Source organism: Limulus polyphemus, unplaced genomic scaffold (assembly GCF_000517525.1).
Source record: "Limulus polyphemus unplaced genomic scaffold, Limulus_polyphemus-2.1.2 Scaffold2815, whole genome shotgun sequence".
Classification (NCBI taxonomy): Eukaryota; Metazoa; Arthropoda; class Merostomata; order Xiphosura; family Limulidae; genus Limulus; species Limulus polyphemus.
The window spans coordinates 70,655-95,530 of NW_013668425.1; the positions used below are offsets into that span (position 1 = coordinate 70,655).

At 32.0% G+C, this 24,876-nt stretch overlaps 1 protein-coding gene across 3 annotated transcripts; it reads left to right on the forward strand.

The window, feature by feature from the left end:
• The first annotated feature begins 899 nt into the window (after positions 1-899).
• LOC106467970 lies at positions 900-16,243 on the forward strand. 3 transcript variants are annotated; one of them, XR_002612522.1, is made up of 7 exons: positions 900-1,242; positions 4,195-4,394; positions 7,824-7,880; positions 8,368-9,278; positions 11,652-11,716; positions 15,084-16,073; positions 16,161-16,243. XR_002612522.1 is itself a non-coding variant. In XM_022396216.1 (6 exons), the coding sequence occupies exons 4-6, from the start codon at positions 8,371-8,373 to the stop codon at positions 15,131-15,133; spliced, it is 1,023 nt and encodes a 340-aa protein (XP_022251924.1). In that variant the 5' UTR covers positions 900-1,242; positions 4,195-4,394; positions 7,824-7,880; positions 8,320-8,370; the 3' UTR covers positions 15,134-16,237. The 3 variants fall into 3 exon arrangements, 2 of the variants coding, with proteins under 2 accessions (XP_022251924.1, XP_013783815.1); XM_022396216.1 differs by having other exon boundaries at positions 8,320-9,278; positions 15,084-16,237; XM_013928361.2 differs by having other exon boundaries at positions 15,084-16,237.
• Positions 16,244-24,876: the final 8,633 nt, after the last annotated feature.

Consider the following 24,876-nt stretch of genomic DNA (forward strand, 5'->3'; position numbering starts at 1 on the left):
TAAACCCGGATTCTAGCGTTGTGCCACTGGGGTTCGTATTTATCGAAACTAGTATGCAGGCTTTACTGTCATCATCGATCACAGGTTTTATCTTATCCTTCAATTCCTTTTCTTTTCCCTATCCTTGTTTTATTTTCTCCATATTTTGCCCATTTTGGTCTCCCGGTGGGACTGTGGTAATTTTACGGACTTGCAATGCTAAGATCTGGAGTTCGATTCCCCGCGGTGGACATAGCAGATAGCCCAATGTGGCTTTGCTCTAAAATAACCAACCAATCGCTTTTGTTGGCGTCATACTTTTTTTTATGGCTTACTCTCAAAATGGCGATTTGTGCTACTTAATTGGAATGTAAAATGTGTCAAGTGGGAGAGGCATGGACATGTGTGGGGATAAGATGATTCAAAAATTGTAATCATGTGTAAGCAATTAATTAATCCAGTCAATCCCCGAAACCACTCCTACAACCATTTCACTGTGTTTTTAAGTCAGCTACTGAAAAGAAGTCCAAATCAGCGACCTCAGGATGAAACAAGCCGAAAATACCACAATTCACGACACTATAAAAAATTAAAGCGAATATTAAAAACAAAACAAAAAACAAGCCCGATTACGCTTATTATAAGTAGAATTGGCAACATTGACGGTCATGTATGTGTGAGGACTAAGTTTATAGAAACACTCCCTTTATTGGACAAATTAACCAAGTATTTTCTTGAAAATATACAATCAGCCTTTTAATAGCTCTATTATCATCACCAAATCACGTTAAGGCAATTATTCTAATTAGTTAATTTTAACTTTTATAGTCTTTTTACCCAAAATATTGAATTAATTCAGAAGACATACATTTTTCAACATCAGATAGCGCTAAGAATGTAGGTCCGTTGTTTATGTCCTGTTTCAGAAAAAGCTTATAATTTTATTACATAATTTCAAAATTTGTTAGTATTTTAGTCAGTTTGTTTTATGTTCTTTTTGCTACAGCCTGTTGGAGGTTGACCTAGTTATATTAAACTTGTCATTAAAGATATAAACAACGATAAACGTATTGGAATGACATTAAGATATAAATAAAATAAAGCTATTTAAAAAAAAATTTTTTTCATCCAATGTAGATTTTGAAAATGATATTCAAATGAAGGCTCGGTACAGAGAAAATGAACACGTGTGGTACTTTCAGTTTAACAAGTCCTTCAGGAGCTAAGGGGTGTATTTACACTACAATTTGTTGAATATTAAAAGTAAGTTCGATCCGAAAATATAGTTTGGATATGGTTTGTTATTTATTTGAATTTTTTTAAAGGCAAGAAATTGTTTTTCATGTTCTGTTATTACTAAAGAGTAAGTTATTTTAGAAAAGCTTGAGTATGAGAAACTGTATTATTCATATTTGGAAAGAATAGGTTCATGGAAAATGTTACACATGTCGTTGTTGGATTGACTACTGTTGTAATGTTACCAAAGTTTAATCAAAAAGCATGTTACGTAATTGCCGTTTAATAAGCTAAACTCAACATTGTATTTTTAAAAAGTATTTTCTATTAAAAACTTGTCAATTCTCTCTTTTTTTTTCTTTTTTTTTGTTGTTGTTTTTGGATGATAGAATCCTCGTATGTGTAGATGTGTATAAATTTCCAGAAATTTTTTATTACATTCTTCAGAAATTAGTTCAGAATGAGACATCAGAGAGTAGTGATAAATGTGCATCTTTTTCAAATTAAAGAATTTGATTAGTTTGCATTGTAAACATTATGGCCTATTATTTATGCCATGAAGACTTGGATATTTTATGACCAATAATAGTTTTAAATTTGCTGATGGTATTAAAATGCTGGAAAAGGCTAATTCTGTAGATTTTCAATTCAGGAAAACCTAGACTGTTTTTGTAAGAGGGCAAGAAAGTTTTGTAATTGAGGTATTTTTACTGAAGAAACTTTGAACATTTGCTTCAGTACTTGAAAGAAGTGAAGAAGAATTAATAGGAGTTTATAAGAATTCCTCATTTAAAACTACAGGTATATATCTGTTGAAGTGATTAAACAATTAAGAACTTGTTCAACAGCCCCCATTCTTCAGCTCTTGATGCTTTCTGTACCTATGTGACAGACACATTCAACACAATTTCTAAAACATATCCCATAATGCCTCAGATAACCAATACTTTTCTCAGTCTTGTGCCTGTGGCCTTAAGAGTAAGTACATTTCAGAGACCTTGTACATGTATATGAATCCTATGCATTTAATACTAACTAAATATTTTGAGACAACAAGGGACCTATTTGTCCATCTTGTTTGGGCAAGCAGCTCAAAGATGGAGCTGCAAGCCATAAAGCAAACTCTGCTCTGGATTGCTGAAAGTAATGAACCACAAATTTAGTGCCACCAACATAATATTTGCTGACAGTATTGCATAAAATTTGGAATGATTGGTCCCTAGATGGATGACAGAAAACAAAGCAATTGCATGGGAAGATCAGGCCATGCAGGAGTAAAGTCAAACAAGGAAGCTAATAAGCTTGCAAAAGAAGCCATTATATCAAATCCTGCACGGTGTTACTGACAGAATATTGACCTCCTCTGCACTACTAATGCAAAAGTGGCAACCATAAAAGGTCTTCATTGACAATTAGATGGAATGAGATTGCTGAAACAAGAAAAGTACTATATGGTGTAACTAGGAACGGTAATAGATGTGGGATCAATACTACAGATAACAGCCAGAAGGCTACTGAAACCATCAGTAATGGAACTCTTCTATATTGTGTGAGGCAAATGGGCTCTGCACAAGAGACATATGCATGTTGGCACACCCCCAGCACTCAGCTAAACAACTTAAAAATATTCAAGGTGAAACTACAGTGAATTTAAGCTGTAGCTGATGCTTATTATAAGGACCTGATCTTCACTTTCTAAAGATTTGTCAAGTCCCTTGAACTCTAACATTGATAGTTTGAGTTCTGTGTTTCTTTTCATATATATATATATTACAGCATAAATAAACTTTGTTTTCCAACTCCATTGCTTATGATATACCCAACAAAAAGCTTAACATTGATTTCAATTATCAAAATGCACCCGTACGTATTGCATTATAAATCAGCCTATTTAAGACGAGACTGGATTGTAATTTTAAATTTATTATTTTCACTGTTATGTGAGCTAAAGTTATGGAGAGTTTTTATACTTATTCTGGCCAACTCCAGTTATTTTTGAGCTCCTAAATCAACTCATTGTAACTCTAAACTGCAGGAAGCCATCCAGTGGCTCAATGGCAAGTCTTTGGACTTATGACACTTAAAATTGTGTTTTAGATACCTATTGTGTAGCTTTGTGCTTAAGAAAAACCAACCAACTAAATTGCAGGAAAACTAAATGTTGAATTCTTTCCTTGATATGCTATCCAGTCTATTGTTGTTTAAATCAACAGATGTTTCCAGTTCTTCTATAATCTATGAAAATCTGAAGCTTACCCTATCAAATCCATTTCTTAGTATTATCTCTAGAACTGTTACATGTGAAACAGTACACATTATATTACTATTATGCAAGCCTCTTGGCAGTTACAGGACTAGCCTTAATTTTTAACTTCCACTTGATAATTACATTCTTACCACGAAAGATGCTGAAGTTTTAAATAAAGTGAAGATTTTTTTCAGAAGTTTAGGTGTCATTAAACTTTAAGAAACATAGTTGTACTTTGGGTTTAAGTTTAGCTGCAGTGAAGTTTTTGTTGGTAAGAGATTCTTTTAAAGAAGTTTTAATGTGCTGTAGGGATAATGCCTTTGCTTGTTTTATATACTTGAACTCGAAGTTTCTCATAACAAGCAAATATTTTTTGAAAGTACATTACTCTTGATATTAATAGATTTTGAGAAGATTTATATTATCAGAGAAACTAAAAATTGTTCAGGAAGGATAAATTTAGAAGATTCGCTGGAGATTATATGAAGTGATGGTTTTTTATCGTGATGACCACAACGGTCAGATGTAGTTACTCAGTGTGATAACTTTCTTAGAATAATGTTTGACGTGTATGTTTTACAGTTCTGAAGCTTGTGTGAAACAAAAATCTCTTAAAGATTATGTTATATATGCATGATTTTGCAATTACTTGTGCATTACGTGTGAGTGCTTGTATTAATTTTTCAGGATGAATTATTGAATAACTGAGTGACTTGTATATTTGACTACAGTTACTGCAGGTCTACGTAGAAAAATGTGAATTAACATGTTTGATATGATGGATCTAAAGAGAGACAATAACACCATGAATACACCTTCTGGTAACCCTAACGAAAGAGCAGTTCCTTGGTGTTGTTGGGGTAGAGGTATGCGTAGCCTTTCTCAGGCAGAATTCATAACACAGTGGACCCATTTATTACCTCGACCATCAGTGAGTATCTGTTTCTTCACTCAAAATTATTTTGTTCATTGCACTCGGTTGGTGTTGTGGACTCCATGCATTAGCTGTATTTTCATCTTGAAGAAGTTCTTATTTACTTAATTTTTTAACCTTTAGTAATTACAGAAGTTTCAAATTTACTTTTGCACTAGACCCACCTGATGTTTTAACTTATTCCACTCATTACTTACTTGATCCTTTATCTTGTACTCCATAATTACAAGTCCCACCTGATCCTTTAATTTCCATTCAGTAGTTCCAGGTCTTACTTTTTCCTTTAATTTCCACTCAGTAGTTACAGGGCCCACCTGATCCATCAACTTCCACTTGGCAGTTACAAACCTGACCCGATTCTTTAACTTTCACTCTGTAATTACAAGTCCCACCTGATCCTTTAATTTCCATTCAGTAGTTCCAGGTCTCACTTTTTTCTTTAATTGCCACTCAGTTGTTACAGGGCCCACCTGAACCATCAACTTCCACTTGGCAGTTACAAACCTGACCCGATTCTTTAACTTTCACTCTGTAATTACAAGACCCACCTGATCCTTTATTATCTTGCACTCAGTAGTTAGAAGACCCACCTAATCCATTATTAACTTCCACCCAGTAGTTACAGGGCTACCTGATCTTTTAACTTCCAATCACTCAGTAGTTACAAGACCCACATGATATTTTTAAATTTCCACTTGATAGGTACATTCTTACTATAAAATATGTCTAACTTCTACATGCACATTCTCAGTCACAAGAATTTCTTACATTTGAAAAAACTCAAAGCATTCGTTCTACAAAAGTTTCATGTACATGCATACATATATTAGCAAGAAAGAATATTCTTAATTCTTAAAGCCGTATGATGTATTACTTCAGTATATACCCATAACACTGATTTGAGAGTTGATTTTGTCTGAAAATGTTTGCCTGTTTATGTGAATAAATTATAAATGAAAAAAAGTCAAAACATATTAAACAAGTTAACTAATACTGATAATAAAAGAATGGAATGTCATAGAGCTGGACAACTAAGTCCATTAATCAGTATAATTGACAACCTATGAGCATTGATTATGTTGATCAGTATAACATAAAATAATTGCTTAATTAAAATAATGAATAAACCGATTAATGTCACAAAAGTATTCAATTAATGAGATTTAGTTTTTCCAATTATTTCAACTATTTAGTTTGTAATGGAAATATTGCCAATAATTTTTCGTTATTGTTTTTGATTAATTCATTGTTCTTCAGCTTAACGAGTTTCTTACAACTCGCAGAAATAATCAACTAATCAAAATTATTGTTTTTAATGAATTCAATGTTTATCAGCTTAATCAGTTTGTTACGACTCACAGAAATAATCAACTCATCAAAATTATTGTTTTTGATTAATTCAGTGGTCTTCATCAGAATCAATTTGTTACGACTCACAGAAATAATCAACTCATCAAAATTATTGTTTTTGATTAATTCAGTGGTCTTCATCAGAATCAATTTGTTACGACTCACAGAAATAATCAACTCATCAAAATTATTGTTTATGATTATTACTGTTTTAAATTATTGGAACTATCCAAGTCTTTTGTAAGAATAACTGTTTAGCTGAATGTAATCAATTAATGATCTCGGTGATTAATCAATTAACAAATTGTCCAACTTTAGAATATAACTCACATAAAACTAGCTATTTGCTTCATGCACTATTATAGCTTGTTCATGTAATGGACAGCACCCTTAGGGCTAGTCGTTGGAGTTTTGACTATACTATCGATTAAACCAAATTTATTTATTTGAGGATTGCAGTGGTGAGTGGAGCTCACAAGTCACTAACTCGAGGAGATTTATGGTTAGACTAAAGAAACTGATCCAGAGACTGATATTCAACACAATACATCAAATTTATTCAAGTTTCTTAACATAAAATACACTTTAGTAAAGCTTGAAGCATTTGCTAACTCTTCATAAAAGAACACTTTAGGTTAACAGCACTGATAATTATAACTCACACCTAACATAGTTTACTTTCTTAACTTTGATATGATTCTTTATAATCAATCTACAACCACATTATATGACTAAGAGAGAAATAGTTTCCTTACTTACAACACAGTTGTCCTGGTAAAATGTTGCAGCTGGGACACCTCTATGTTCATAGTTTCTGGATTATCAGCAACTATGGGAAGAATCTCAATTCTTCCTGGAGAGAGCTGATTTTTTAGCCCTAGACACGAGTTTTTAAACCATATTTTCTTTGTATTCTTTTGACTTTCCAAATAGTGTTCCTAACTACCTGCAAGTAGATCTAACACTTTATTAGTCAATCTGTGCAATTCTTAGGGCTAATCCAAAATATGTAATTGGTTAGTGTGATGGTGAGTGCTCCAGTTGCCTTTTTACTTGTACTACAACACTAGTCTCGAGTAACAGATCTCACATCAAAGCACCGATTTGAGATGCTATCATAAACTTTATAGTGGCCTTTACTGTACTATTAACTCGGCATCAGTAACTTATCACTGTCAACTCATGACTAGCATTTTTCTCAGCATCTCTGTTGTTATTTCATTTTTTATATCTCTGAACTCGTGATTCTCAATACCACTTAATCAGCTAGCTGTACTTTCTTAGCTCTTGACCTTATTTCGTAACACAGGCATCTTTTACTTGCGCCATTTCTTCATGTATATGTTCACTTAAAAACTCAGAAAATTGTTATAACTTCTTTCTTAAACTCTTTTAAAACACAAAAATACTGAAACAATTGTAAAATTCCCTCAAAAATATCCAATTACTTCATTCACGATTTCACAGTCATTGAGATTTAGTCAAAACTTCTTGAGGTCTGAAATAAACATACAACATGTAAGCAAAGTTACACAGATGGTTTTATTTTTAATAATTTTAAAATGCAGTTGATCCTGATAGGGTCCACATAGGCTGTATCAGTTTTTTTTAAACACATTTTTCAAAACTATTTATGGACCAAGTAGCTTGTGAGTCCATGTCTTTCTTCTTGTATGGTCCTTGTACGTACCATAGAAACAAACAGCATTAATATTGAATTACTTCCACTAATCCTATGTATTTTATCTTGCATAGAAAATAGATGATTTTGTCAAGTTTTGTTTAGTCAGTTGTAATGGACGAAAACAAGAATTTACTGAATATAATGTAGTATGTATAATCCACTACAATACAGTACAGAAGGTGTAGGTCTAACAAGATTCATAATGAAATAGAAAGTTGTTTAGTAAAAATGTTGGTCATGTTTGTCACTCTTTCACAATTAAAATTATGTATATAATAGTATTTTTGATAATTTAATTTGTTTGATGAAAGTAACTTAGTATATGAAAAAATAAAGATAAATTTTTTCAGCATTATAAAGGTTCTAAACTTTTAAACCTTTATTTTGAGCAGAAAGACGAGTATGGATCTGAAAGAGGAAGAGGTCGAGGAAGAATTCCTGTTTCAGTGGTATGTAATATTAGTCAAGAAATACATGTATAACTTGAAGTTGTGCATACAAATACATAAACATACAAAGAAAATTTCCAATAAAATTAGGTTTTAAGCACTCAAAGTGAGAATATTCTATAATTTTCCAGAGCTCACAAAAAAGTATAATTTTGAGGTATTTGGTTAATTAATATGTCATATTTTGACCCAATTAACATGGGATTTGATACAAAGATACCTTCGTGCAGGTTCCAAGCAGTGATATATACAGTTTTCAATTTTTCTGTGCTTTTGTCAATTTTTCTTATGTCAAAATTAGCCATGTAGGGATTGTGTGGTAGAGACCTGTTAAATTCACCAATAAATGTTGGCCTCTAATTGATTTACATTTCTAGTTTGATACTATGTTTTTATAGTTGATTCTTTAGTTTTGTAATGTAACTGATTTTATTTTCAGTGTGTGTGGCCAGTAATGAGTTATAATACAGCGTAATTGTTTTTCCAGAATATGGAAACTTATAACAAGAGTCATTCTTCCTTTGAAAACATCCATATGTCAGGCAATAATGAATCTAGGGATGATGGTGATTTGATAAGTAGCGTTAAAAATCATCTCAATACTTTTGAAGAAAAAAAGCAAAGATCTGTTCAAAAACATTTACTTGGAAAGAGATTTTGTCATACAAAACCTCCACGCATTGTCAAGTATTCCACTGAGGTAGAAGAGACAGATCTAAGTACGGACAGCTTTACAGGTTACCAAACTTCTCCTTCAAACATATCAGTCTGTAGTGTTTCATTGAAGAATGAGCCACGCTTGAATGATATGGGTAATGAAAAAGAAATTGAACTTCCTTTCCGTTCTTCGTCACTTGGGTTTCAAAGTGATATCAAAGGAAAACAAGCAATGGAGAAACATAGTGAGAAATCACGGTGTCCTGAGACAACTAAAAATCCATCTTACAGTAAACTCAGTGGCATCTGTACCAGTGCAAAGGAATCTAATTTTATCCAATCAGAAGAATTTGTTCTAAAACATAATCTTGATGCGCCTCTTCATTTGAGAAAAGAGATTGATACCACTCAAAATCTGGAAAAGGAATTTCAATATTTAAATATCAAAGCTTCCTCAAAAAGAAAAAAGAAAAAGGCTAAGAAAAAGAAATCAACTAATTGCGAGTTAACAACTAAATCGTATAGTAGTGTCCAGAGTAACGAAACTGATTTAGCTGTTCAAGGTGTTCGAAATACAACTTTAGGTAATTCTATACCATTTGTAGAAAGAACTTTAGTAATTGAAAACCTTCCAATTGGTATTAGTAAATCCAGCTTGATCGATTATTTTTGTGGCTTTGGAGAAGTTCAAGATCTGATCCTTCAAAATGTGGACAACACGGAAAACATTGCCTATGTTGTGTAAGTACATTCTATTCCAGTTTGGATTTTATGGTAAAGTCCAGTACTTCCTATATGGTTCTATTATTCTTATCTAGTTCAGTGATGTTTTTCCCTTTAAGTAAATTAAGAAACAACATTACATTATATGTCACTCAATAGATTAAAACTTTCTCTTTCTATTGGTTATAAATGATATAGTAGAAAATGTTGTAAAGAATTATTGGCAATTTGTAAATGAGGACGTGGCAGGTAGGCATGGCAAATGGGTCTGATTTTTTAGTTTATAATTCCATAAACAGAAGGTTGTAGGCTATACAAGTTAGACTGCCTTAATCATATCTATATTATAATGAGTAATTTATGTTAAATTCCATATCTCAGAGAGTGATGATGATGATAAATTAGAGAAAGGGAGAAGACATAGAGAAAAAAATGTAAATTTTTCATACTAGGGGAGATTGAGGATTTTTCAAAATACTTCCTTATAAAATTAAGAACTAACTAAGTTTTGATGCCCAGTTTATTGGTATACATTGATAATAAAGTAATTTAATTAAGTTTTGAATGTAACTCTGTAAAAGGTCATTACATGTGCACTTTGAACTACTTGTAGTGAGAGTGGTAACAAAAGGGTAAGTGATCCGTGTGTTCTTTAAAGTGGAAAGTATATGAATAGTGAGAGCTACAATGAAGATTTGAACAATAAATAATACTTGCTAGTACATGTTGTTCCTCCCCTGTAAATTACACTAGAGCAAAAACAAATACTAAAACAACCTCAGGTTAATTTAAGTAATTTACGGTAAAACAAAGTTTAAATACCTGTGAAATTCAAGTTGTTACTTGGATTTCACAGAAAAAACTTTACTAAGTAAACAATTCTTACAATGGCAGAAGCACTACAACACTTCATGCATAATGTAAAAAAAAACTAACTTGTGAGCATAAACAAATGAAAATGAAAGCAAGAACTGACTCATGCTTTAACAAATGAAAATGAATAGTTAGGGTTAAACACATGGAATGTGAACACTTAACACTAAACAAGAACTTTAGGAGTTCTCACTACTATAAACAAAGAAAATTTAGCATAACACAACAGATCTCTGCTGACTACTTATCAGCAGAAATCTGTAGTTCTTTGTACTCCTCACATAAGTAGTCAGCAGAAATCTGTAGTTCTTTGTACTCCTCACATAAGTAGTCAGCAGAAATCTGTAGTTCTTTGTACTCCTCACATAAGTAGTCAGCAGAAATCTGTAGTTCTTTGTACTCCTCACATAAGTAGTCAGCAGAAATCTGTAGTTCTTTGTACTCCTCACATAAGTAGTCAGCAGATATCTGTAGTTCTTTGTACTGTTCACATAGTCAGCAGAGATCTGTTGTTCTTTGTACTCCTCACATAAGTAGTCATGGGCTTGGGCATGTTAAGGAGTTAACACTAATTAGGTATTTAAGCTCATGTTTGCACTATAGAATTCAGATTTTATGTGAATTTCAGTGTTTTAACTTTCAGTAGGAGCTCCTATAGCTTTTACAGAGTAGTTTTTTGTTTTTGTCACATAAGTAGTCAGCAGAAATCTGTAGTTCTTTGTATTTGCCACAAAAGTTGTCAGCAGATATTTGTAGCTCTTTGTGCTCCTCACATAGTCAGCAGAGATCTGTAGTTTTATACTATTCACATAAGTAGTCAGCAGATATTTGTAGTTCTTTGTGCTCCTCACGTAAATAGTCAGCAGAGATCTGTTGTTCTTGTACTCCTCACATAAGTAGTTTATGCACAAGATACCTCATTTGGTTAGTGGAAGGTGTGCAAACTAAGGGTGTGACTGCCCAAAGCTATTATCTGCTTCGTCGACAGGTACTGCTCAGCTCACTAATTAATTGCTTTGTTATTCCTGTAAGAGAACCAGATACGTGTGTTTTTGCCTTCACACTAAACTCTACTTGCACTTAGAAAAAGCTGAGGTTAGTAACTCGTATGAATGCCTTACTGTGTCCAAAATGGGTACTATGAAAAAACAAAATAATTTTGGAAAAATTTACTTTTTTTATCTAAAATGATGGAAAACAAATTGTACATCCCTGTACTACAGCAGTATAGAAATTACTTCAAACTGATTGGTGAAAAATACACACCTGAGCCAGTACTGTCAACTTGGTTTTGTAATGCTTATAAAACCTAATTCTGTTTTTGTCAGTCTTCATTATAGTATTACTGGTCTTTTATATTTTTGTTAGAGTGTAATTTGATTACTTTTGTAATAAAAATGTGTGGTTAGTTGCGTTAGGTTAGAAGCTTATCCCCGTAATGTGTAGTGAGAATGCCTAAAGTTACATAAGAATTGAATATATATATATTTATTTATTTGTTATATTCATTTATATTAGATTGTCACCAGAAACAAACACTGACTGGATTATTGATTGTTTAAATGAAAGCTCTGCTTTTGGAGGTAAGTTGTAACCATTCTTCTAACAAGGTGTTGACGTGTTTTGTAACATACAACTTTACTATGTCCACAGCTGCAGCAAACTCGAGTCGTGTCTTCAATAATGAGATTAAAGTATGTTTATTGTACACTTAAGGATTGCATTTAACTTAGATTTGTAATTAATAATTAAGATTTATTATGTTATAGAGAAGAACCACCACTTATAATTAATTGCAAATTACTAATTATTTCACAAAAGAAAATCGGTATACACTGATGAGAAATAATCATTATTGTACTAACAATGTTTTGTGCTGAACGATCATCTCAAGAAGTAATGGTGTTAAATACAAAAATAAGTAAAATAAATCGGAGACAATTTAGAGATGATGATGTTAGATGCTTGTTTACCATTATGTAGGTGTACTTGATGATAGGGAGGAATATCAAAAATTTGTTTCTCAATAAATTACTAATAATGAACGAACATAAGCCATTCTACGTTGCAATTAAAAATAAAATATTTTTAAATATGTATTAAAAACAATTACTTAATTCTAATTAATTATCATGGACCACAATAGTGGTTCGTAATAGCGATTGCAATGAATTGCACAAAACCCTAATAGAACGTTTGGGCGAAAAGTACCTTAAACAATAAAGATTCAGTTCAATCAACACTTTAAAACCTTTACTATTGACTGCTGAGGCTGTACATGTATAAAAATGTACAAAAAAGCAAACATGTTAGACTTACAAGGAAAAGAAAATCTGCTCAAAATGGCTATTTGTAATAATAATTATTATTATTATTATTAATCTCTTGCTAGCTTACAACAAAAATGGCTTGATATATTGCATCCAAACCTTTTATCAAATACTAAATAAGGTAGTGTGAAAGTCGTGGGGTATTGTAAACTCGATTTCTTTTTTCTATGTTTTACATAAGCTAAAAATATCATAATTCTATTGTAAACGATGCTATTATTACCCCTTGAAGTTAGCTTTCTTACAAATATCTGATGTTCCTTTAAAAAGCATAAGTATAGGGTGAAACAGGAATTACCAGCCAATAATAGAGGAACATTAGATCACTGTAACATGTAGATACTCAATGTTTTGTACACTATACAATTGGTGTCTTTATGGAGCCAACCCCTATATTATGTACGAAGTGAAGGAGTTAAAAAATCAATACACATAATATTAAATTTTATTATACACATTAGTAGAATAATTACTTTAAAAACATGAAGGTTTATTAAAATGTTTGAGATGTATATCTTTTATTTGAAAAAGCTGCTTTTCTACTGGTAACATTTTATATGTGCGTAGTGGGACTGTGTCTTAGTCTAGGCATATATTTGCACATTGCTATGCATTATATATAGAGAATTTAGTTACACAGAAACAATAAATGCTCACTATATGCTCATACAATCTCCCCATGACAATCTCCATCTGCAGCTTAACATTTTACATCTTGAACTAATACGATGAAATAGTCAATAGCTATAGTAAATCATCATGAACCGTATCAGCTTGTTACTGCAAACAAGATAAATAAAATATTGGGAATTAAAAACATGCAAATAGGGAGCATAAAGAAAGTAAACAAATGAGGCTGGAGATACTGTAGACATTATTTACTCAAACTACAAATCCCTATTTTGTCTCCACCAAATGTAATTCTAAATAGCAGCATGGAGCCAAAATAGGGATTTGTAGTTTGAGTAAATAATGTCTGCGGTATCTCTAGCCTTGTTTGCTTACTTTTTTTACGATCCCTATTTACAGGTTTGTAAATTCCCAATTTTTTATTTATCTGTACTGTAATAAACTATAGATTAATATGATATAGATGAACCATTAGTTTCAATGAATAACAGTCATAATATTTTATGCAATATAAAACAGATAGAACATCTTAAACCAATAATGATTGTATTAAATCATCTGTTACATACTCTTTCTGTGATGTGTATTTTTGACTATTTAATAAAAAAAAAAACGTGATTAAAAAGCATTGAAAAAAGCAGATTATTTAGAGTCTTGTATTTTCCATTTTCCTGAGGTTTTATGTATTTTCCAGTATTTCCTGAGGATCGCGGGTTCGAATCCCTGTCCCACCAAACATGCTTGCCATTTCAGCCATGGGGGCATTATAATGTGACGGTCAATCCCACTATTCGTTGGTAAAAGAGTAGCCCAAGAGTTGGGTGGTGATGATGACTAGCTGCCTTCCCTCTAGTCTTACACTGCTAAATTAGGGATGGCTAGCGCAGATAGCCCTCGTGTAGCTTTACGCAAAATTCAAAACAAAACAAAATGGTATTTCCTTCAATTTTCCAATTTTGCTATTTAAAAAATTGAAGAAACAAAAATACAAATTAAAATTAAAGTTTATGGTCATTTACTGGAGATTCTCTAAAAACTATGTATTGCAGAATATGAAACAGTAATATCTTCAGGTAAACATAAATAAAAGCTAAAACAATTAAAATATTTTCACTTTGAAATATGCTATTCCACAAAATGTCAGTTACAAATCATTCGTATGAGATTATTTGTATAGGATATCTCCATGTGTTCATAACGAGGTAGTTGCAGTACTACATACGTTGGCAAAACCAAGTGCTATTTAACTGTATGCATCCATAACATGTTTGTTGTTTTGTAAATTTGTGTTTATGTTACACGATGTTTCTGTAAAATGATTTTAGGCTTTTTTATTTTTCCCTATTTTTTAATCTTTAATCTTTTAATTAAAAGATTAATCTTTTAATCTTTGTCAATATCTGACAAATAAATGTATTTTGTATATTTTTAACCAAAAGACACTTGATGTCATTAAATTGCACAGCCTTATGTTTTGGTGAAATAAATGTCTCGTGTGTCACTAGTACAGGGGTCATGTGTACAACACGAGAAATAAGTACCACCACCATTAAATATAACGGTTGATAGGCCTGAAACTATTTTTAAGCTTTCTTTGGAGTGAGTCTGTAGTTGTATTTTTGAACAATTTTTCTCGATCCATAATCCCAGTTTACTTGATTGTTACCAATAAACAAAAAAAAACTATAAATTTATAAAGCTTATTGCACTGTTACCTGTTTTGTTGTTTACAGCATAATGATTAAAATGCAGTAATCTAAAACAAATTCCTTAAATTAATGTTGAAGCAGATTTGTGTTAAGTGACAGTTGTATTCATTTCACTAATCGTAGACCAATGTATGTAGACAAGTTTTGTTTAAATTAATGATTCATTGTGATTATAGTACTTTAAATTTGATAAAAACAACAACAACTTTGTTTTGGATTTTTATATAAATCTCTGCTCCTGAATTATTGATATTTTCAAGTTTGTTTTTTCATCCAAACAGGAAGCTCTACGACCATACTGTGCCGAAGAATTAGCTGTCAAGTAAAATAAAGATTCTGATTAGTCTTGTGACATCATCTTCTCAATTGTCTATAAAAAATAAAGTACTGATAATTATGATCTCAAAAAAAAATTCCCAAAATAACTTTTTTGATTAGGCACTTGGGTTATACTTTTTCTCACATCAAACTAATTGACTGAAGATTGTATGAATGACCTGCATCTTTAGTAAATTATAAGTCAACGATGATTATTAGATTATTCAACTGTCTCTACAAGAGAAATATCAAATGAGTAGATGTAAATTAAAATAATTAATGTTGTTAAAAAGAGGTTTGTAAAATAATACATTAATTCATAGTTTAAAAGGAATTATACTTTCCACCGCTCAACGTCAACATTTAATAGTCAGTCTTAGTACACTACCCTAGGAAATAGTGTACCTATGAAAGCAAAAATACATAAATCATAAAGTGTGTTTAGCAAGAAAATTTTATATGATAAGAACAGCTTATGTTTCAGTGAACATTTTGTAATTTATCGTCTTAAGAGTCCACACATATAACTGGAACCATGAACCAGATAAAAAGTTTTCTTTCAACACAATTATATAAACATAGAGTTTTATTTTCTGGTTCTTTTGCAGATATGATGCTGTTGAATTAACGTGAATGAATTTATTAAACGAATGTGTGGTTTTATGTGTTCTCACTTTTTTTATGAAATGTATAATGACTACAAATGCATTCCAACATGGTGTAGTTCTTGATGTGTTTTTTTTTATTACACAGAATGGTGATAAAGATTATTTGTATTAAAGTCTGTTGCTTGATGTGACACTATGGTGATGTTAGTGGCATCATTTTAGGATAATCTGGTGTTATCCTTTTTCAGTATTAATTCTTGCCAGGTTTGAAAGTTAGTAGATCCCTTACATGAACATATGTTTTTGTTCTATGAACAAGTTTCTTAGATTGGAGTAAGTTGCCAGGTGCTTGTAAGTTACTTCATATCTCATGAAAAGGTCTTTAAAATAACATTTACATCTTGTAGTTTTGTTATTACATAAAGTCGCCAGGTGCTTGTAAGTTACTTCATATCTCATGAAAAGGTCTTTAAAATAACATTTACATCTTGTAGTTTTGTTATTACATAAAGTTGTTTTATGTAATAACAAAACTACAAGATGTAAATGTTATTTTAAAGACCTTTTCATGAGATATGAAGTAACTTACAAGCACCTGGCAACTTTATGTAATAACAAAACTACAAGATGTAAATGTTATTTTAAAGACCTTTTCATGAGATATGAAGTAACTTACAAGCACCTGGCAACTTTATGTAATAACAAAACTACCAGATGTAAATGTTATTTTAAAGACCTTTTCATGAGATATGAAGCAACTTACAAGCACCTGGCAACTTTATGTAATAACAAAACTACAAGATGTAAATGTTATTTTAAAGACCTTTTCATGAGATATGAAGCAACTTACAAGCACCTGGGGTTTTTTTAGTATGATTTTATGACACTTCCTTGAAAAAAATATGGCTTTTTTTTTCCGATTTTTCTGTTTTCAATCTTCAGTGGGATAGCAAATCATGAAAATGTCATTTTTTCCGGCTGTTATACTTTTGGCCCTTTCCATTCTTTCTTTGTACATATACTAATAAAGCCAAATATTCATGTTCTGTGTACTAGAAGTTTGATGTCATTTTCTCTGAATGTTGTTTGGTGTACTAGAAGTTTGATGTCATTTTCTCTGAATGTTGTTTGGTGTACTAGAAGTTTGATGTCATTTCCTTTGAATGTTAACTTCTGTGTACTAGAAGTTTGATGTCATTTCCTTTGAATGTTAACTTCTGTGTACTAGAAGTTTGATGTCATTTCCTTTGAATGTTAACTTCTGTGTACTAGAAGTTTGATGTCATTTCCTCTGAATGTTAACTTGTTTGGTGTACAAGAAGTTTGATGCCATTTCTTTTGAATGTTAACTTGTTTGGTGTACAAGAAGTCTGATGCCATTTCCTTTGAATGTTAACTTGTTTGGTGTACTAGAAGTCTGATGTCATTTTCTCTGAATGTTAACTTGTTTGGTGTACAAGAAGTCTGATGCCATTTCCTTTGAATGTTAACTTGTTTGGTGTACTAGAAGTCTGATGCCATTTCCTTTGAATGTTAACTTGTTTGGTGTACTAGAAGTCTGATGTCATTTTCTCTGAATGTTAACTTGTTTGGTGTACAAGAAGTCTGATGCCATTTCCTTTGAATGTTAACTTGTTTGGTGTACTAGAAGTCTGATGCAGAAGTTAACATTCAGAAGAAATGGCATCAGACTTCTAGTACACAGAAGTTAACATTCAGAGGAAATGGCATCAGACTTCTAGTACACCAAACAAGTTAACATTCAAAGGAAATGGCATCAGACTTCTAGTACACCAAACAAGTTAACATTCAAAGGAAATGGTATCAAATTTCTAGTACACCAAACAAGTTAACATTCAAAGGAAATGGTATCAAATTTCTAGTACACCAAACAAGTTAACATTCAGAGGAAATGATGTACTAGAAGTTTGATGTCATTTCTTCTGAATGTTAACTTCTGTGTGTACTAGAAGTTTTATGTCATTTCCTCTGAATGTTAACTTCTGTGTACTCAGTCCATTCTGTGTCATAAAAGAATATTTTTTTCTGTTCATGGTTTGTTTGTATTACTAGCATGAACTATATGTTTATTAATGGTGGAGAGCTGTAGTCACTTGGATTTAGAATGTGTTTGAAACTGTTAAGTTATAATTGTAAAGTATTATAGTGAAAACTTGGAATCAAATATACCAAGCTTTCAATCTGATGAAGATTTTGTATTTATTCACAATAAATTGAACCTATAGAGATAAAAAAATTCATTTTTTTAGGTATCATTTTAATAAAGAATGTGAATTAAATGTAATAACTTGGAACTATCTTTATTTTCAAATATCACTCTGCGTTAGCATTTTTTTTTCTTTATTACAGTACAGGTTTTTATCAGACTTTTTATCATATTTCCTTTGTATGTGTGAATCCAATATTCACAGATATTTTGCACACATTTCTTGACTTAATATTTACAAACTCTTCATAACAGTGAAATTACGAACACATTGGTTGATTTTTAGAGAACAAAAAAGTGTAGGAAATGTGATTCTTTCTAATGCCAATTGAGTTAATAAAAAACGTTCCTGAGAAACAAAACTTGTTTACTTTGCCTTTGGTTTTATAAAAAAAAGTTTTCCATGCTAGAATAAAATGTAAAAAAAAAAAACTTTGTGAGTTAAAAACGTTGTGGATGTTAGTTATTAGCTGAAATATAACTGGAAAGTGTGTTAATTTGCCAGATTACAACCATTATAGATGAGTACAGCAAAGTGTCCCACTCCATTAGGCCTTCTGCATACGAAGTTTGAGTTAGATTAACCACATAATAAAACATATCTTTATAATACAAAGTTCCTGCTTGTTCAAATGTACTATTAACCATCTTACGCGGGTAATTCATCACTATAATCTCCTGTTTTAGCTAATTTGTCCATTTAATAGTAATATTCTTCTTGAGTGTAGTTTAATCACGTTCGAACAGTGTTCCAATTTCCTTGCTGTTCTGGGAACTAGTTGCCCCATAAATAGCAAAAACAGTCTTAGACCACACTGTACATCTTGGCAAGCGTTTCACAGATCTTCCAGTTTGTGTGTATTTCAGCTTTGAAAACAATGTTTGAGCAAACTAAAGCCACGAATGTCTTCTGAAGCTGGATTGGCCAAGGAATCGACACCTAGGTATGTGGTTAAGAGGGATTGCAGTAATTTCGGTTTCATCAGCAGTCTATCTCTTGAAAACAGCCATTTATTCTTGAAGTTTGGCTAGAAACTGGTAAACGTTTGGCATCTAAGGTTTGTAATCTAATCGAATCATTGTTTAACTTTGTCATATTTTATGTATGGGCCGGATTCTTTACAGTAAGCGATGAATTTCAACGATAAATAAACAGCACACGGTCCACTAGTTTTTAAAATAATATATTAAAACAAGTCAAACGTGTATACAAATGTTCGTTACGCCGTGGGTTATCACATTTGTATCCAGAGCTTTAAATAATTCTCTTTTTCGTCATAGGTTGGTTTAATTACATTAGAACGCAAACGAAAAGACAAATTATTCTCATCTACTATGTTATTGCAATACAATAGTTGATAATTTCTCTTTAGAAATCGTCACTATACGCTCTTTATGGCTAAACTCACAATCACGCAGCTTATATGGACTAGTATTTTTAGCCCGACAGATGTCTAGAACGTTCTATACACTACGAGATAGTATGATGCAATAATACTCAATGAAAACAACGAGAGAACTCGGAAGGTTCTAATGACATGACGCGGTAATATAACAATCACCCATTCATAACTATTGAACTACACAACGTATGATTCGTAAATAAACCTGCAATAAAGTTTCACTTTTAAAAATAACTAAATTTAACACTCGCGCTATATAACTATCTAATCATAACTCTTGAATTAAATGGAAACAGTCGAGTATATCCAACAAACTTGTTAATAGAACCTGGAGATGTGTTCAGATTTTTTGAAATGGCATTTAGGGTCAAAGAGATCTCACTAGTAATCATAACCATCACGTTGCAAATGAAGGTATTGCTCCAGTTTGGACTGGGGTGCGGTCTCGGAGCCTGCTGCTTTTATCAACGCCCTGTTGTTTGAGTTTGCCTAGCTCATTGAATGACACTGAAGTCTCCATTCTAATCTTTGACTAATATGTTTGCCATTTTGTACTTATTTTAGAAGTCATTGTCCAGTACAAAGGCAACGTTTTGAGTGGAAGACGAGGTAGTGTGGTTAAATTTTTTATCTCAGTCATTTAGTAAGTTTGCACTGGGTTAATTTCTTACCTAATTTAACTTACGTGTAACTCTCTTTACCTTTACAGTTTCTTTTGCTAATAATTTACAGGTTATTATTGTTTTGGCTATTTCCTACGGTGTGTACAAGTCATTATAATAAATGGGTGATTTATTACATTTTACTCAGTTTGAAGCCAATAATTGAAGAACAAAAAATACTTATACGATATTTTAATATTATTGAATTTCATGAAATGTATTTATTGAGGCATTACATCAAGCTAACTTAGTAATGTGTGCGTTACATTTTACATACCTACAGCAGGGGCATAGGAGCTGGGGGGGGGGGGGGTACCTCCCAATAATCTCAAAATAACAGGCTAAGTAAAACATATATAATTAAACATTATTATTACTGTGTGTATTTTAAAGCCAAAGAAATATTATAGATGGTAGCATTACATTTGACTGGTCTAAATGGTCAGATTGGGCCCGGCATGGTCAGGTGGTTAGGGCACTCGACTCGTAATCTGAGGGTCGCGGATTCGAATCCCCATCACACCAAACATACCAACCTCCGCCTTTGCCTGGTCCCAAGTCCAGGATGAGAAAGGATAATTTTTGGGCGCGGGGCTAGCAACTCCACCTCGTAAAAACCAACCTGCTACAAGTAACTGCAACAACAACTTTCCGTTGGTGAGGTGTTGTTACGGCCCTATGGGAGTTTACAGGAATAAAAAAAAAAAAATCTTAGTTTGACTATTATTTATGCAGGCCTCATGATCGGGAAAAAGTCAAAAATACAGAAACGTTAATATTTATTTTTATTTTTTGTAAATCGAGATGATGGTAACATTTTAAAATAATCGTGTGCGTGTGTATCCTAAATACTTAAACTTATTTATATATTATAATAATCGCTTAACTGTATTGTTTTTGCCAATAGGCAAAGTTTAACCTATGTGTGTTATCTTATATTCGTGTTTGTATTTAAATATGGTATTATGAATATAATTAATGATGTTTTGAAAACATAACCGAAAAATTTTATAATGCTATGAATTTGGAATTTTTTTGCTGCCCCGAACTTGTAACTTTGTCTAGTACCCTAGTTTTTTTTTTTTAATAATCACACGAACGCCGAATTAAAAAAAAAAAGAGAGAGAAGTATACGTATCTATGAAAGTATATATTCATTTCGAAAATGTAATTAAGATACTGCTGATTACTGAAAAAAATTCCCAAGGTTATTGCGAGTTAGACTTTTTAACAATGTATTTCCAATTTTTGTCGTAAGAGGACGTATTTCATAAAGCCTAAAATTTTGCCTATACTTACGTACATTTCTCAGATTTGTATAAATATTTGTTTTATATCAGGTTTTTGGTGGCCGACTTCTTTTATTATTTTTTAGACACTCTTGAAGTTCTTCTGTACGTGGTTTGGAAATGGCATGCGTTCTGTGAAAATTGTTTTGTTACAGTCATATTGCAGTTATTAATCTCTCGAATCACCGAAACAAGGTAATTGAAAGTCTAGTATTTTCACAAATGTACTTATCTATTATTTTAAACATGCAAGACGTACAAAAGCTATATATATAATGCACTTTATAAAATGTATGAGTGAAAGCAAACAAGACTGCAATTATCGACTGGAATACGACATGACTGGACCAGTGGTTCTTAAGTAACCCAAAGACCCCTTTTAATTTTAATTTTTTCGCGAACCCTCAAAGCTATCGATTTTTTTGATAAAAAAAATATTCTGTGTACATGAAAAGCTCTATTCATATTTTAATACATATAAATTTAATCTTATGATTTTTTTATTCTACAAAACGTATGTTTGTGAAATTTTGGATATGACTCGCGGCCCCCTGCGGATCCGCTGACCTCAGTTTCAGAAACGCTAGGCCAGACACCATTTATAATGAGCAATGGCATGTTTTTTGTTTTGTTTTTTTTAAACAAAATGGCATCTGTTAACAGAACAGATGTCATTACAATGTCCAACATTTCAAAAGCAAAACCATACGGGCTTAGCCTCCAGTTAATTTTGGGAATATTTAGACGTTTTTATAACCTAGTTATCATAAAATTAGGCACAAAATGTTATCGTTAGTTCATTTTGTTTATTTTAGGGTAAGTTGTTATAATAACTTATTTTAAAATGACAGTTCACTTAAGACGATAATTTATTTAGTTAAATAAATGGGTCGTATCAGTTATATAATCTCACTACAAAGTACATTAATTTAACTAACAAATAATGCCTTCACAACTGAAATTATTGTATTTCCCGACAAGTATCAGACGAATTTAGAAGTACTCAGCTGGGAGAATTGGACCTTTTTTTTTTTCTAAAGAAGAAATCTACGTGTAAACATAAAAAACGAAAAAGCAGTTCAAATAAGTCCCGGTACTTAGTACCTGTGAGTATCAACAGAATTTCACCCCTGGCTATTGCAGAAAAACGTATCTACTGTAGAGAACAAAGCAACTAGAACAAGACTATTTTAACGACTTTATGGACCACGTGATACCGCCATTACAGAAACTAAATAAAATATATATATATATATTCTAAAATCACAATTTATTGAATATAAATATCCGCTGTTATACATCTTATTAGAATGAAAACGATTTCTTTGATTTATAAGTTAAGTTACAATTGGTAGTGCCTCTCTTTCGTAATGTATTTGTTTCAATACTCGTGGTGGGCAATGCACAAATAGCTCATTGTGTATCTTTGTGCTTAATTACAACCAAACCGTAAATTATCTATATATGTTACATTCGACATTTTCGTTGTTTATATTTGATCCACAGTCACGACTCATTAGTTGGATATCAATGTAAAAAGGTGTTAGGGATATATATATATATAGAAATGGTTAAAAAAGACATAAATAAAAATATACTTAAGTGCTTAAGTGAAATATAGGTGGCACCTGGAGACTGATTAAAAAGAGATGTTAAGCTAATTGATTTATACAAACAGGTATGGAAAATTATCGTAAGTAGATAGTAAGTTTTAGAAAAATTAGGGTTCACGCTACATGAAAGAAATGAGCAAAGAATAAAAATTGATTCCACAAGATTGAACAGTGTTTAGATTATCGACCCAATAAGCTTCTTTTATCTTTCTATCAGCATTTTAAATTCTGTTTCAATGCCGATGTGAGTAACGTCGTTAACGGAATGACCGGGTTGGTTAAGTGTTAAGCAACAGGGATATCTTTTTCGGTGTTAATAGTAGATTTACGGTTGTTGAAACGTTCTCTAAGAGTTGTTTGTGTATGTCCTACATATTGGTGATTGTATTTTTTACACTGTATAAGGTAAATGGTGTTTTGTGTTCCACAAGTGATTTCTTTGGATATTTTAAGGTTTCTTTGGTTGTGCTTGTCAGAAAATGAGTCAGTGAGTTTTATAAACTTGTAGGTTTGACAACGAGATTTATTGCATGGTTACAACCATTTTTAGTGGAATGTAATTTGCTTTTGTGTGAACAAGGATATCTTTTAGAGTTCTGCTTTTTCGGAAAGAGACAACGGGAACTTCAGGAAATATCTGTTTTAAGACGACTGTTAAGTTGTATGAGATGAAAATGTTTTTAAGAATTCGTGAAACGTTTCTGAGTTTAAAGTGATAGGTAATAATAAGAGGAATTATATTTAAAACTTTAGTATTGTTCTGATTTTGGATGTTTTTCCGCTGAGTATTGTTAGCTTTTTCGATTTGTCTGTCGTTTTCGGTATATTTATATGTTCTTTGTAACATAGTTTGTTTTAGATCCTTGGTGTGTTTCCAGTAGTCTGTTTCATCTGAGGATGTTTTCTTTATTCCAAGAGCTTGACTGTAAGCTATGTTCCGTTTAGTGTGAACGGGGTGACAGCTTTTATAGTGAAAGTATTGTGATCTGTCTGTAGGTTTTTTTGTACAAGTCAGTATGTAAAATTCCGTCATTTTTAAAGACAGTGACGTCAAGAAAGTTGATCTGGGTAGGAGAGTAATCAAAGGTAAACTTGATTGTTTTGTGAAAGGAGTTTGCATATGAGATAAATTCTTTAAGTGATGTTAAGACTGGTTGTCCAAATGAAAAATATGTCGTCTATGTAACGTTTCCATGTATGAGGTTTTACAGGGCTTAGTTGTAAAGCTGGCTTTCAATATGATCCATAAAAATGTTGGCATAAGTGGGAGCCATTTTCATACCCATTGCAGTATCGTTAAACTGAAGGTAATGTTCGTTATTGAATTCAAAGTTGTTCAGAGTTAAAACTAGGCTGACAAGATCGGTTACTGTTTGAGATTCTGATTGGTTAGAAAGGTTTAATGAAGACTTTAGAGTTTCTAGTCCTTAATCATGTGGAATATTGGTGTAGATGGAGGAAACATCCATCGTGCAAAGAAAACTGTTGGGTGGTAACTGTCCGTTAGTATTAATATCTTCTATGATATTAGGAATGTGAGTAATATCCTTTATGTAAGAAGGGAGGGTACAAGTAGTACATTTTATGTATTGGTCAACAAAAGCTTTTCAGTAGCCATGTTTATGTTAGAAATTATGGATCGGCCAAGGATTGTTTGGTTTGGTAAGAGATAAAATCTACCAGGAAAAGCTTGTTTGGGTATCAAATACTGAAAGGTCTTTTTGTTAAATTTACTATTTTGGAGGAGTTCTTTTAGCTTATCAGTTATGGTCTTAATAAAGTGTGTTGTAGGATCATGTGAGAGTTTTTTGTATAAATTAGTGTCCTCTAGTTGCAGGTTAGCTTCCGTGATATAGTCATCTTTGTTAAGGACAACAATAGCCCCATCCTTGTCTGCTGGCTTTATTATAATATTGTTGTTCGATTTAAGATTGTTTAAAACACTTCTTTCATT

Bases quoted from the DNA above. Each gene is read 5' to 3' on its own strand.
- LOC106467970 (XM_013928361.2), top strand. From the start codon at position 4,230: ATGTTTGATATGATGGATCTAAAGAGAGACAATAACACCATGAATACA. The intron at 9,279-11,651 runs GTAAGTACATTC...CATTTATATTAG, and splicing joins GAAAACATTGCCTATGTTGT to ATTGTCACCAGAAACAAACA. The intron at 11,717-15,083 runs GTAAGTTGTAAC...TCATCCAAACAG, and splicing joins TGAAAGCTCTGCTTTTGGAG to GAAGCTCTACGACCATACTG.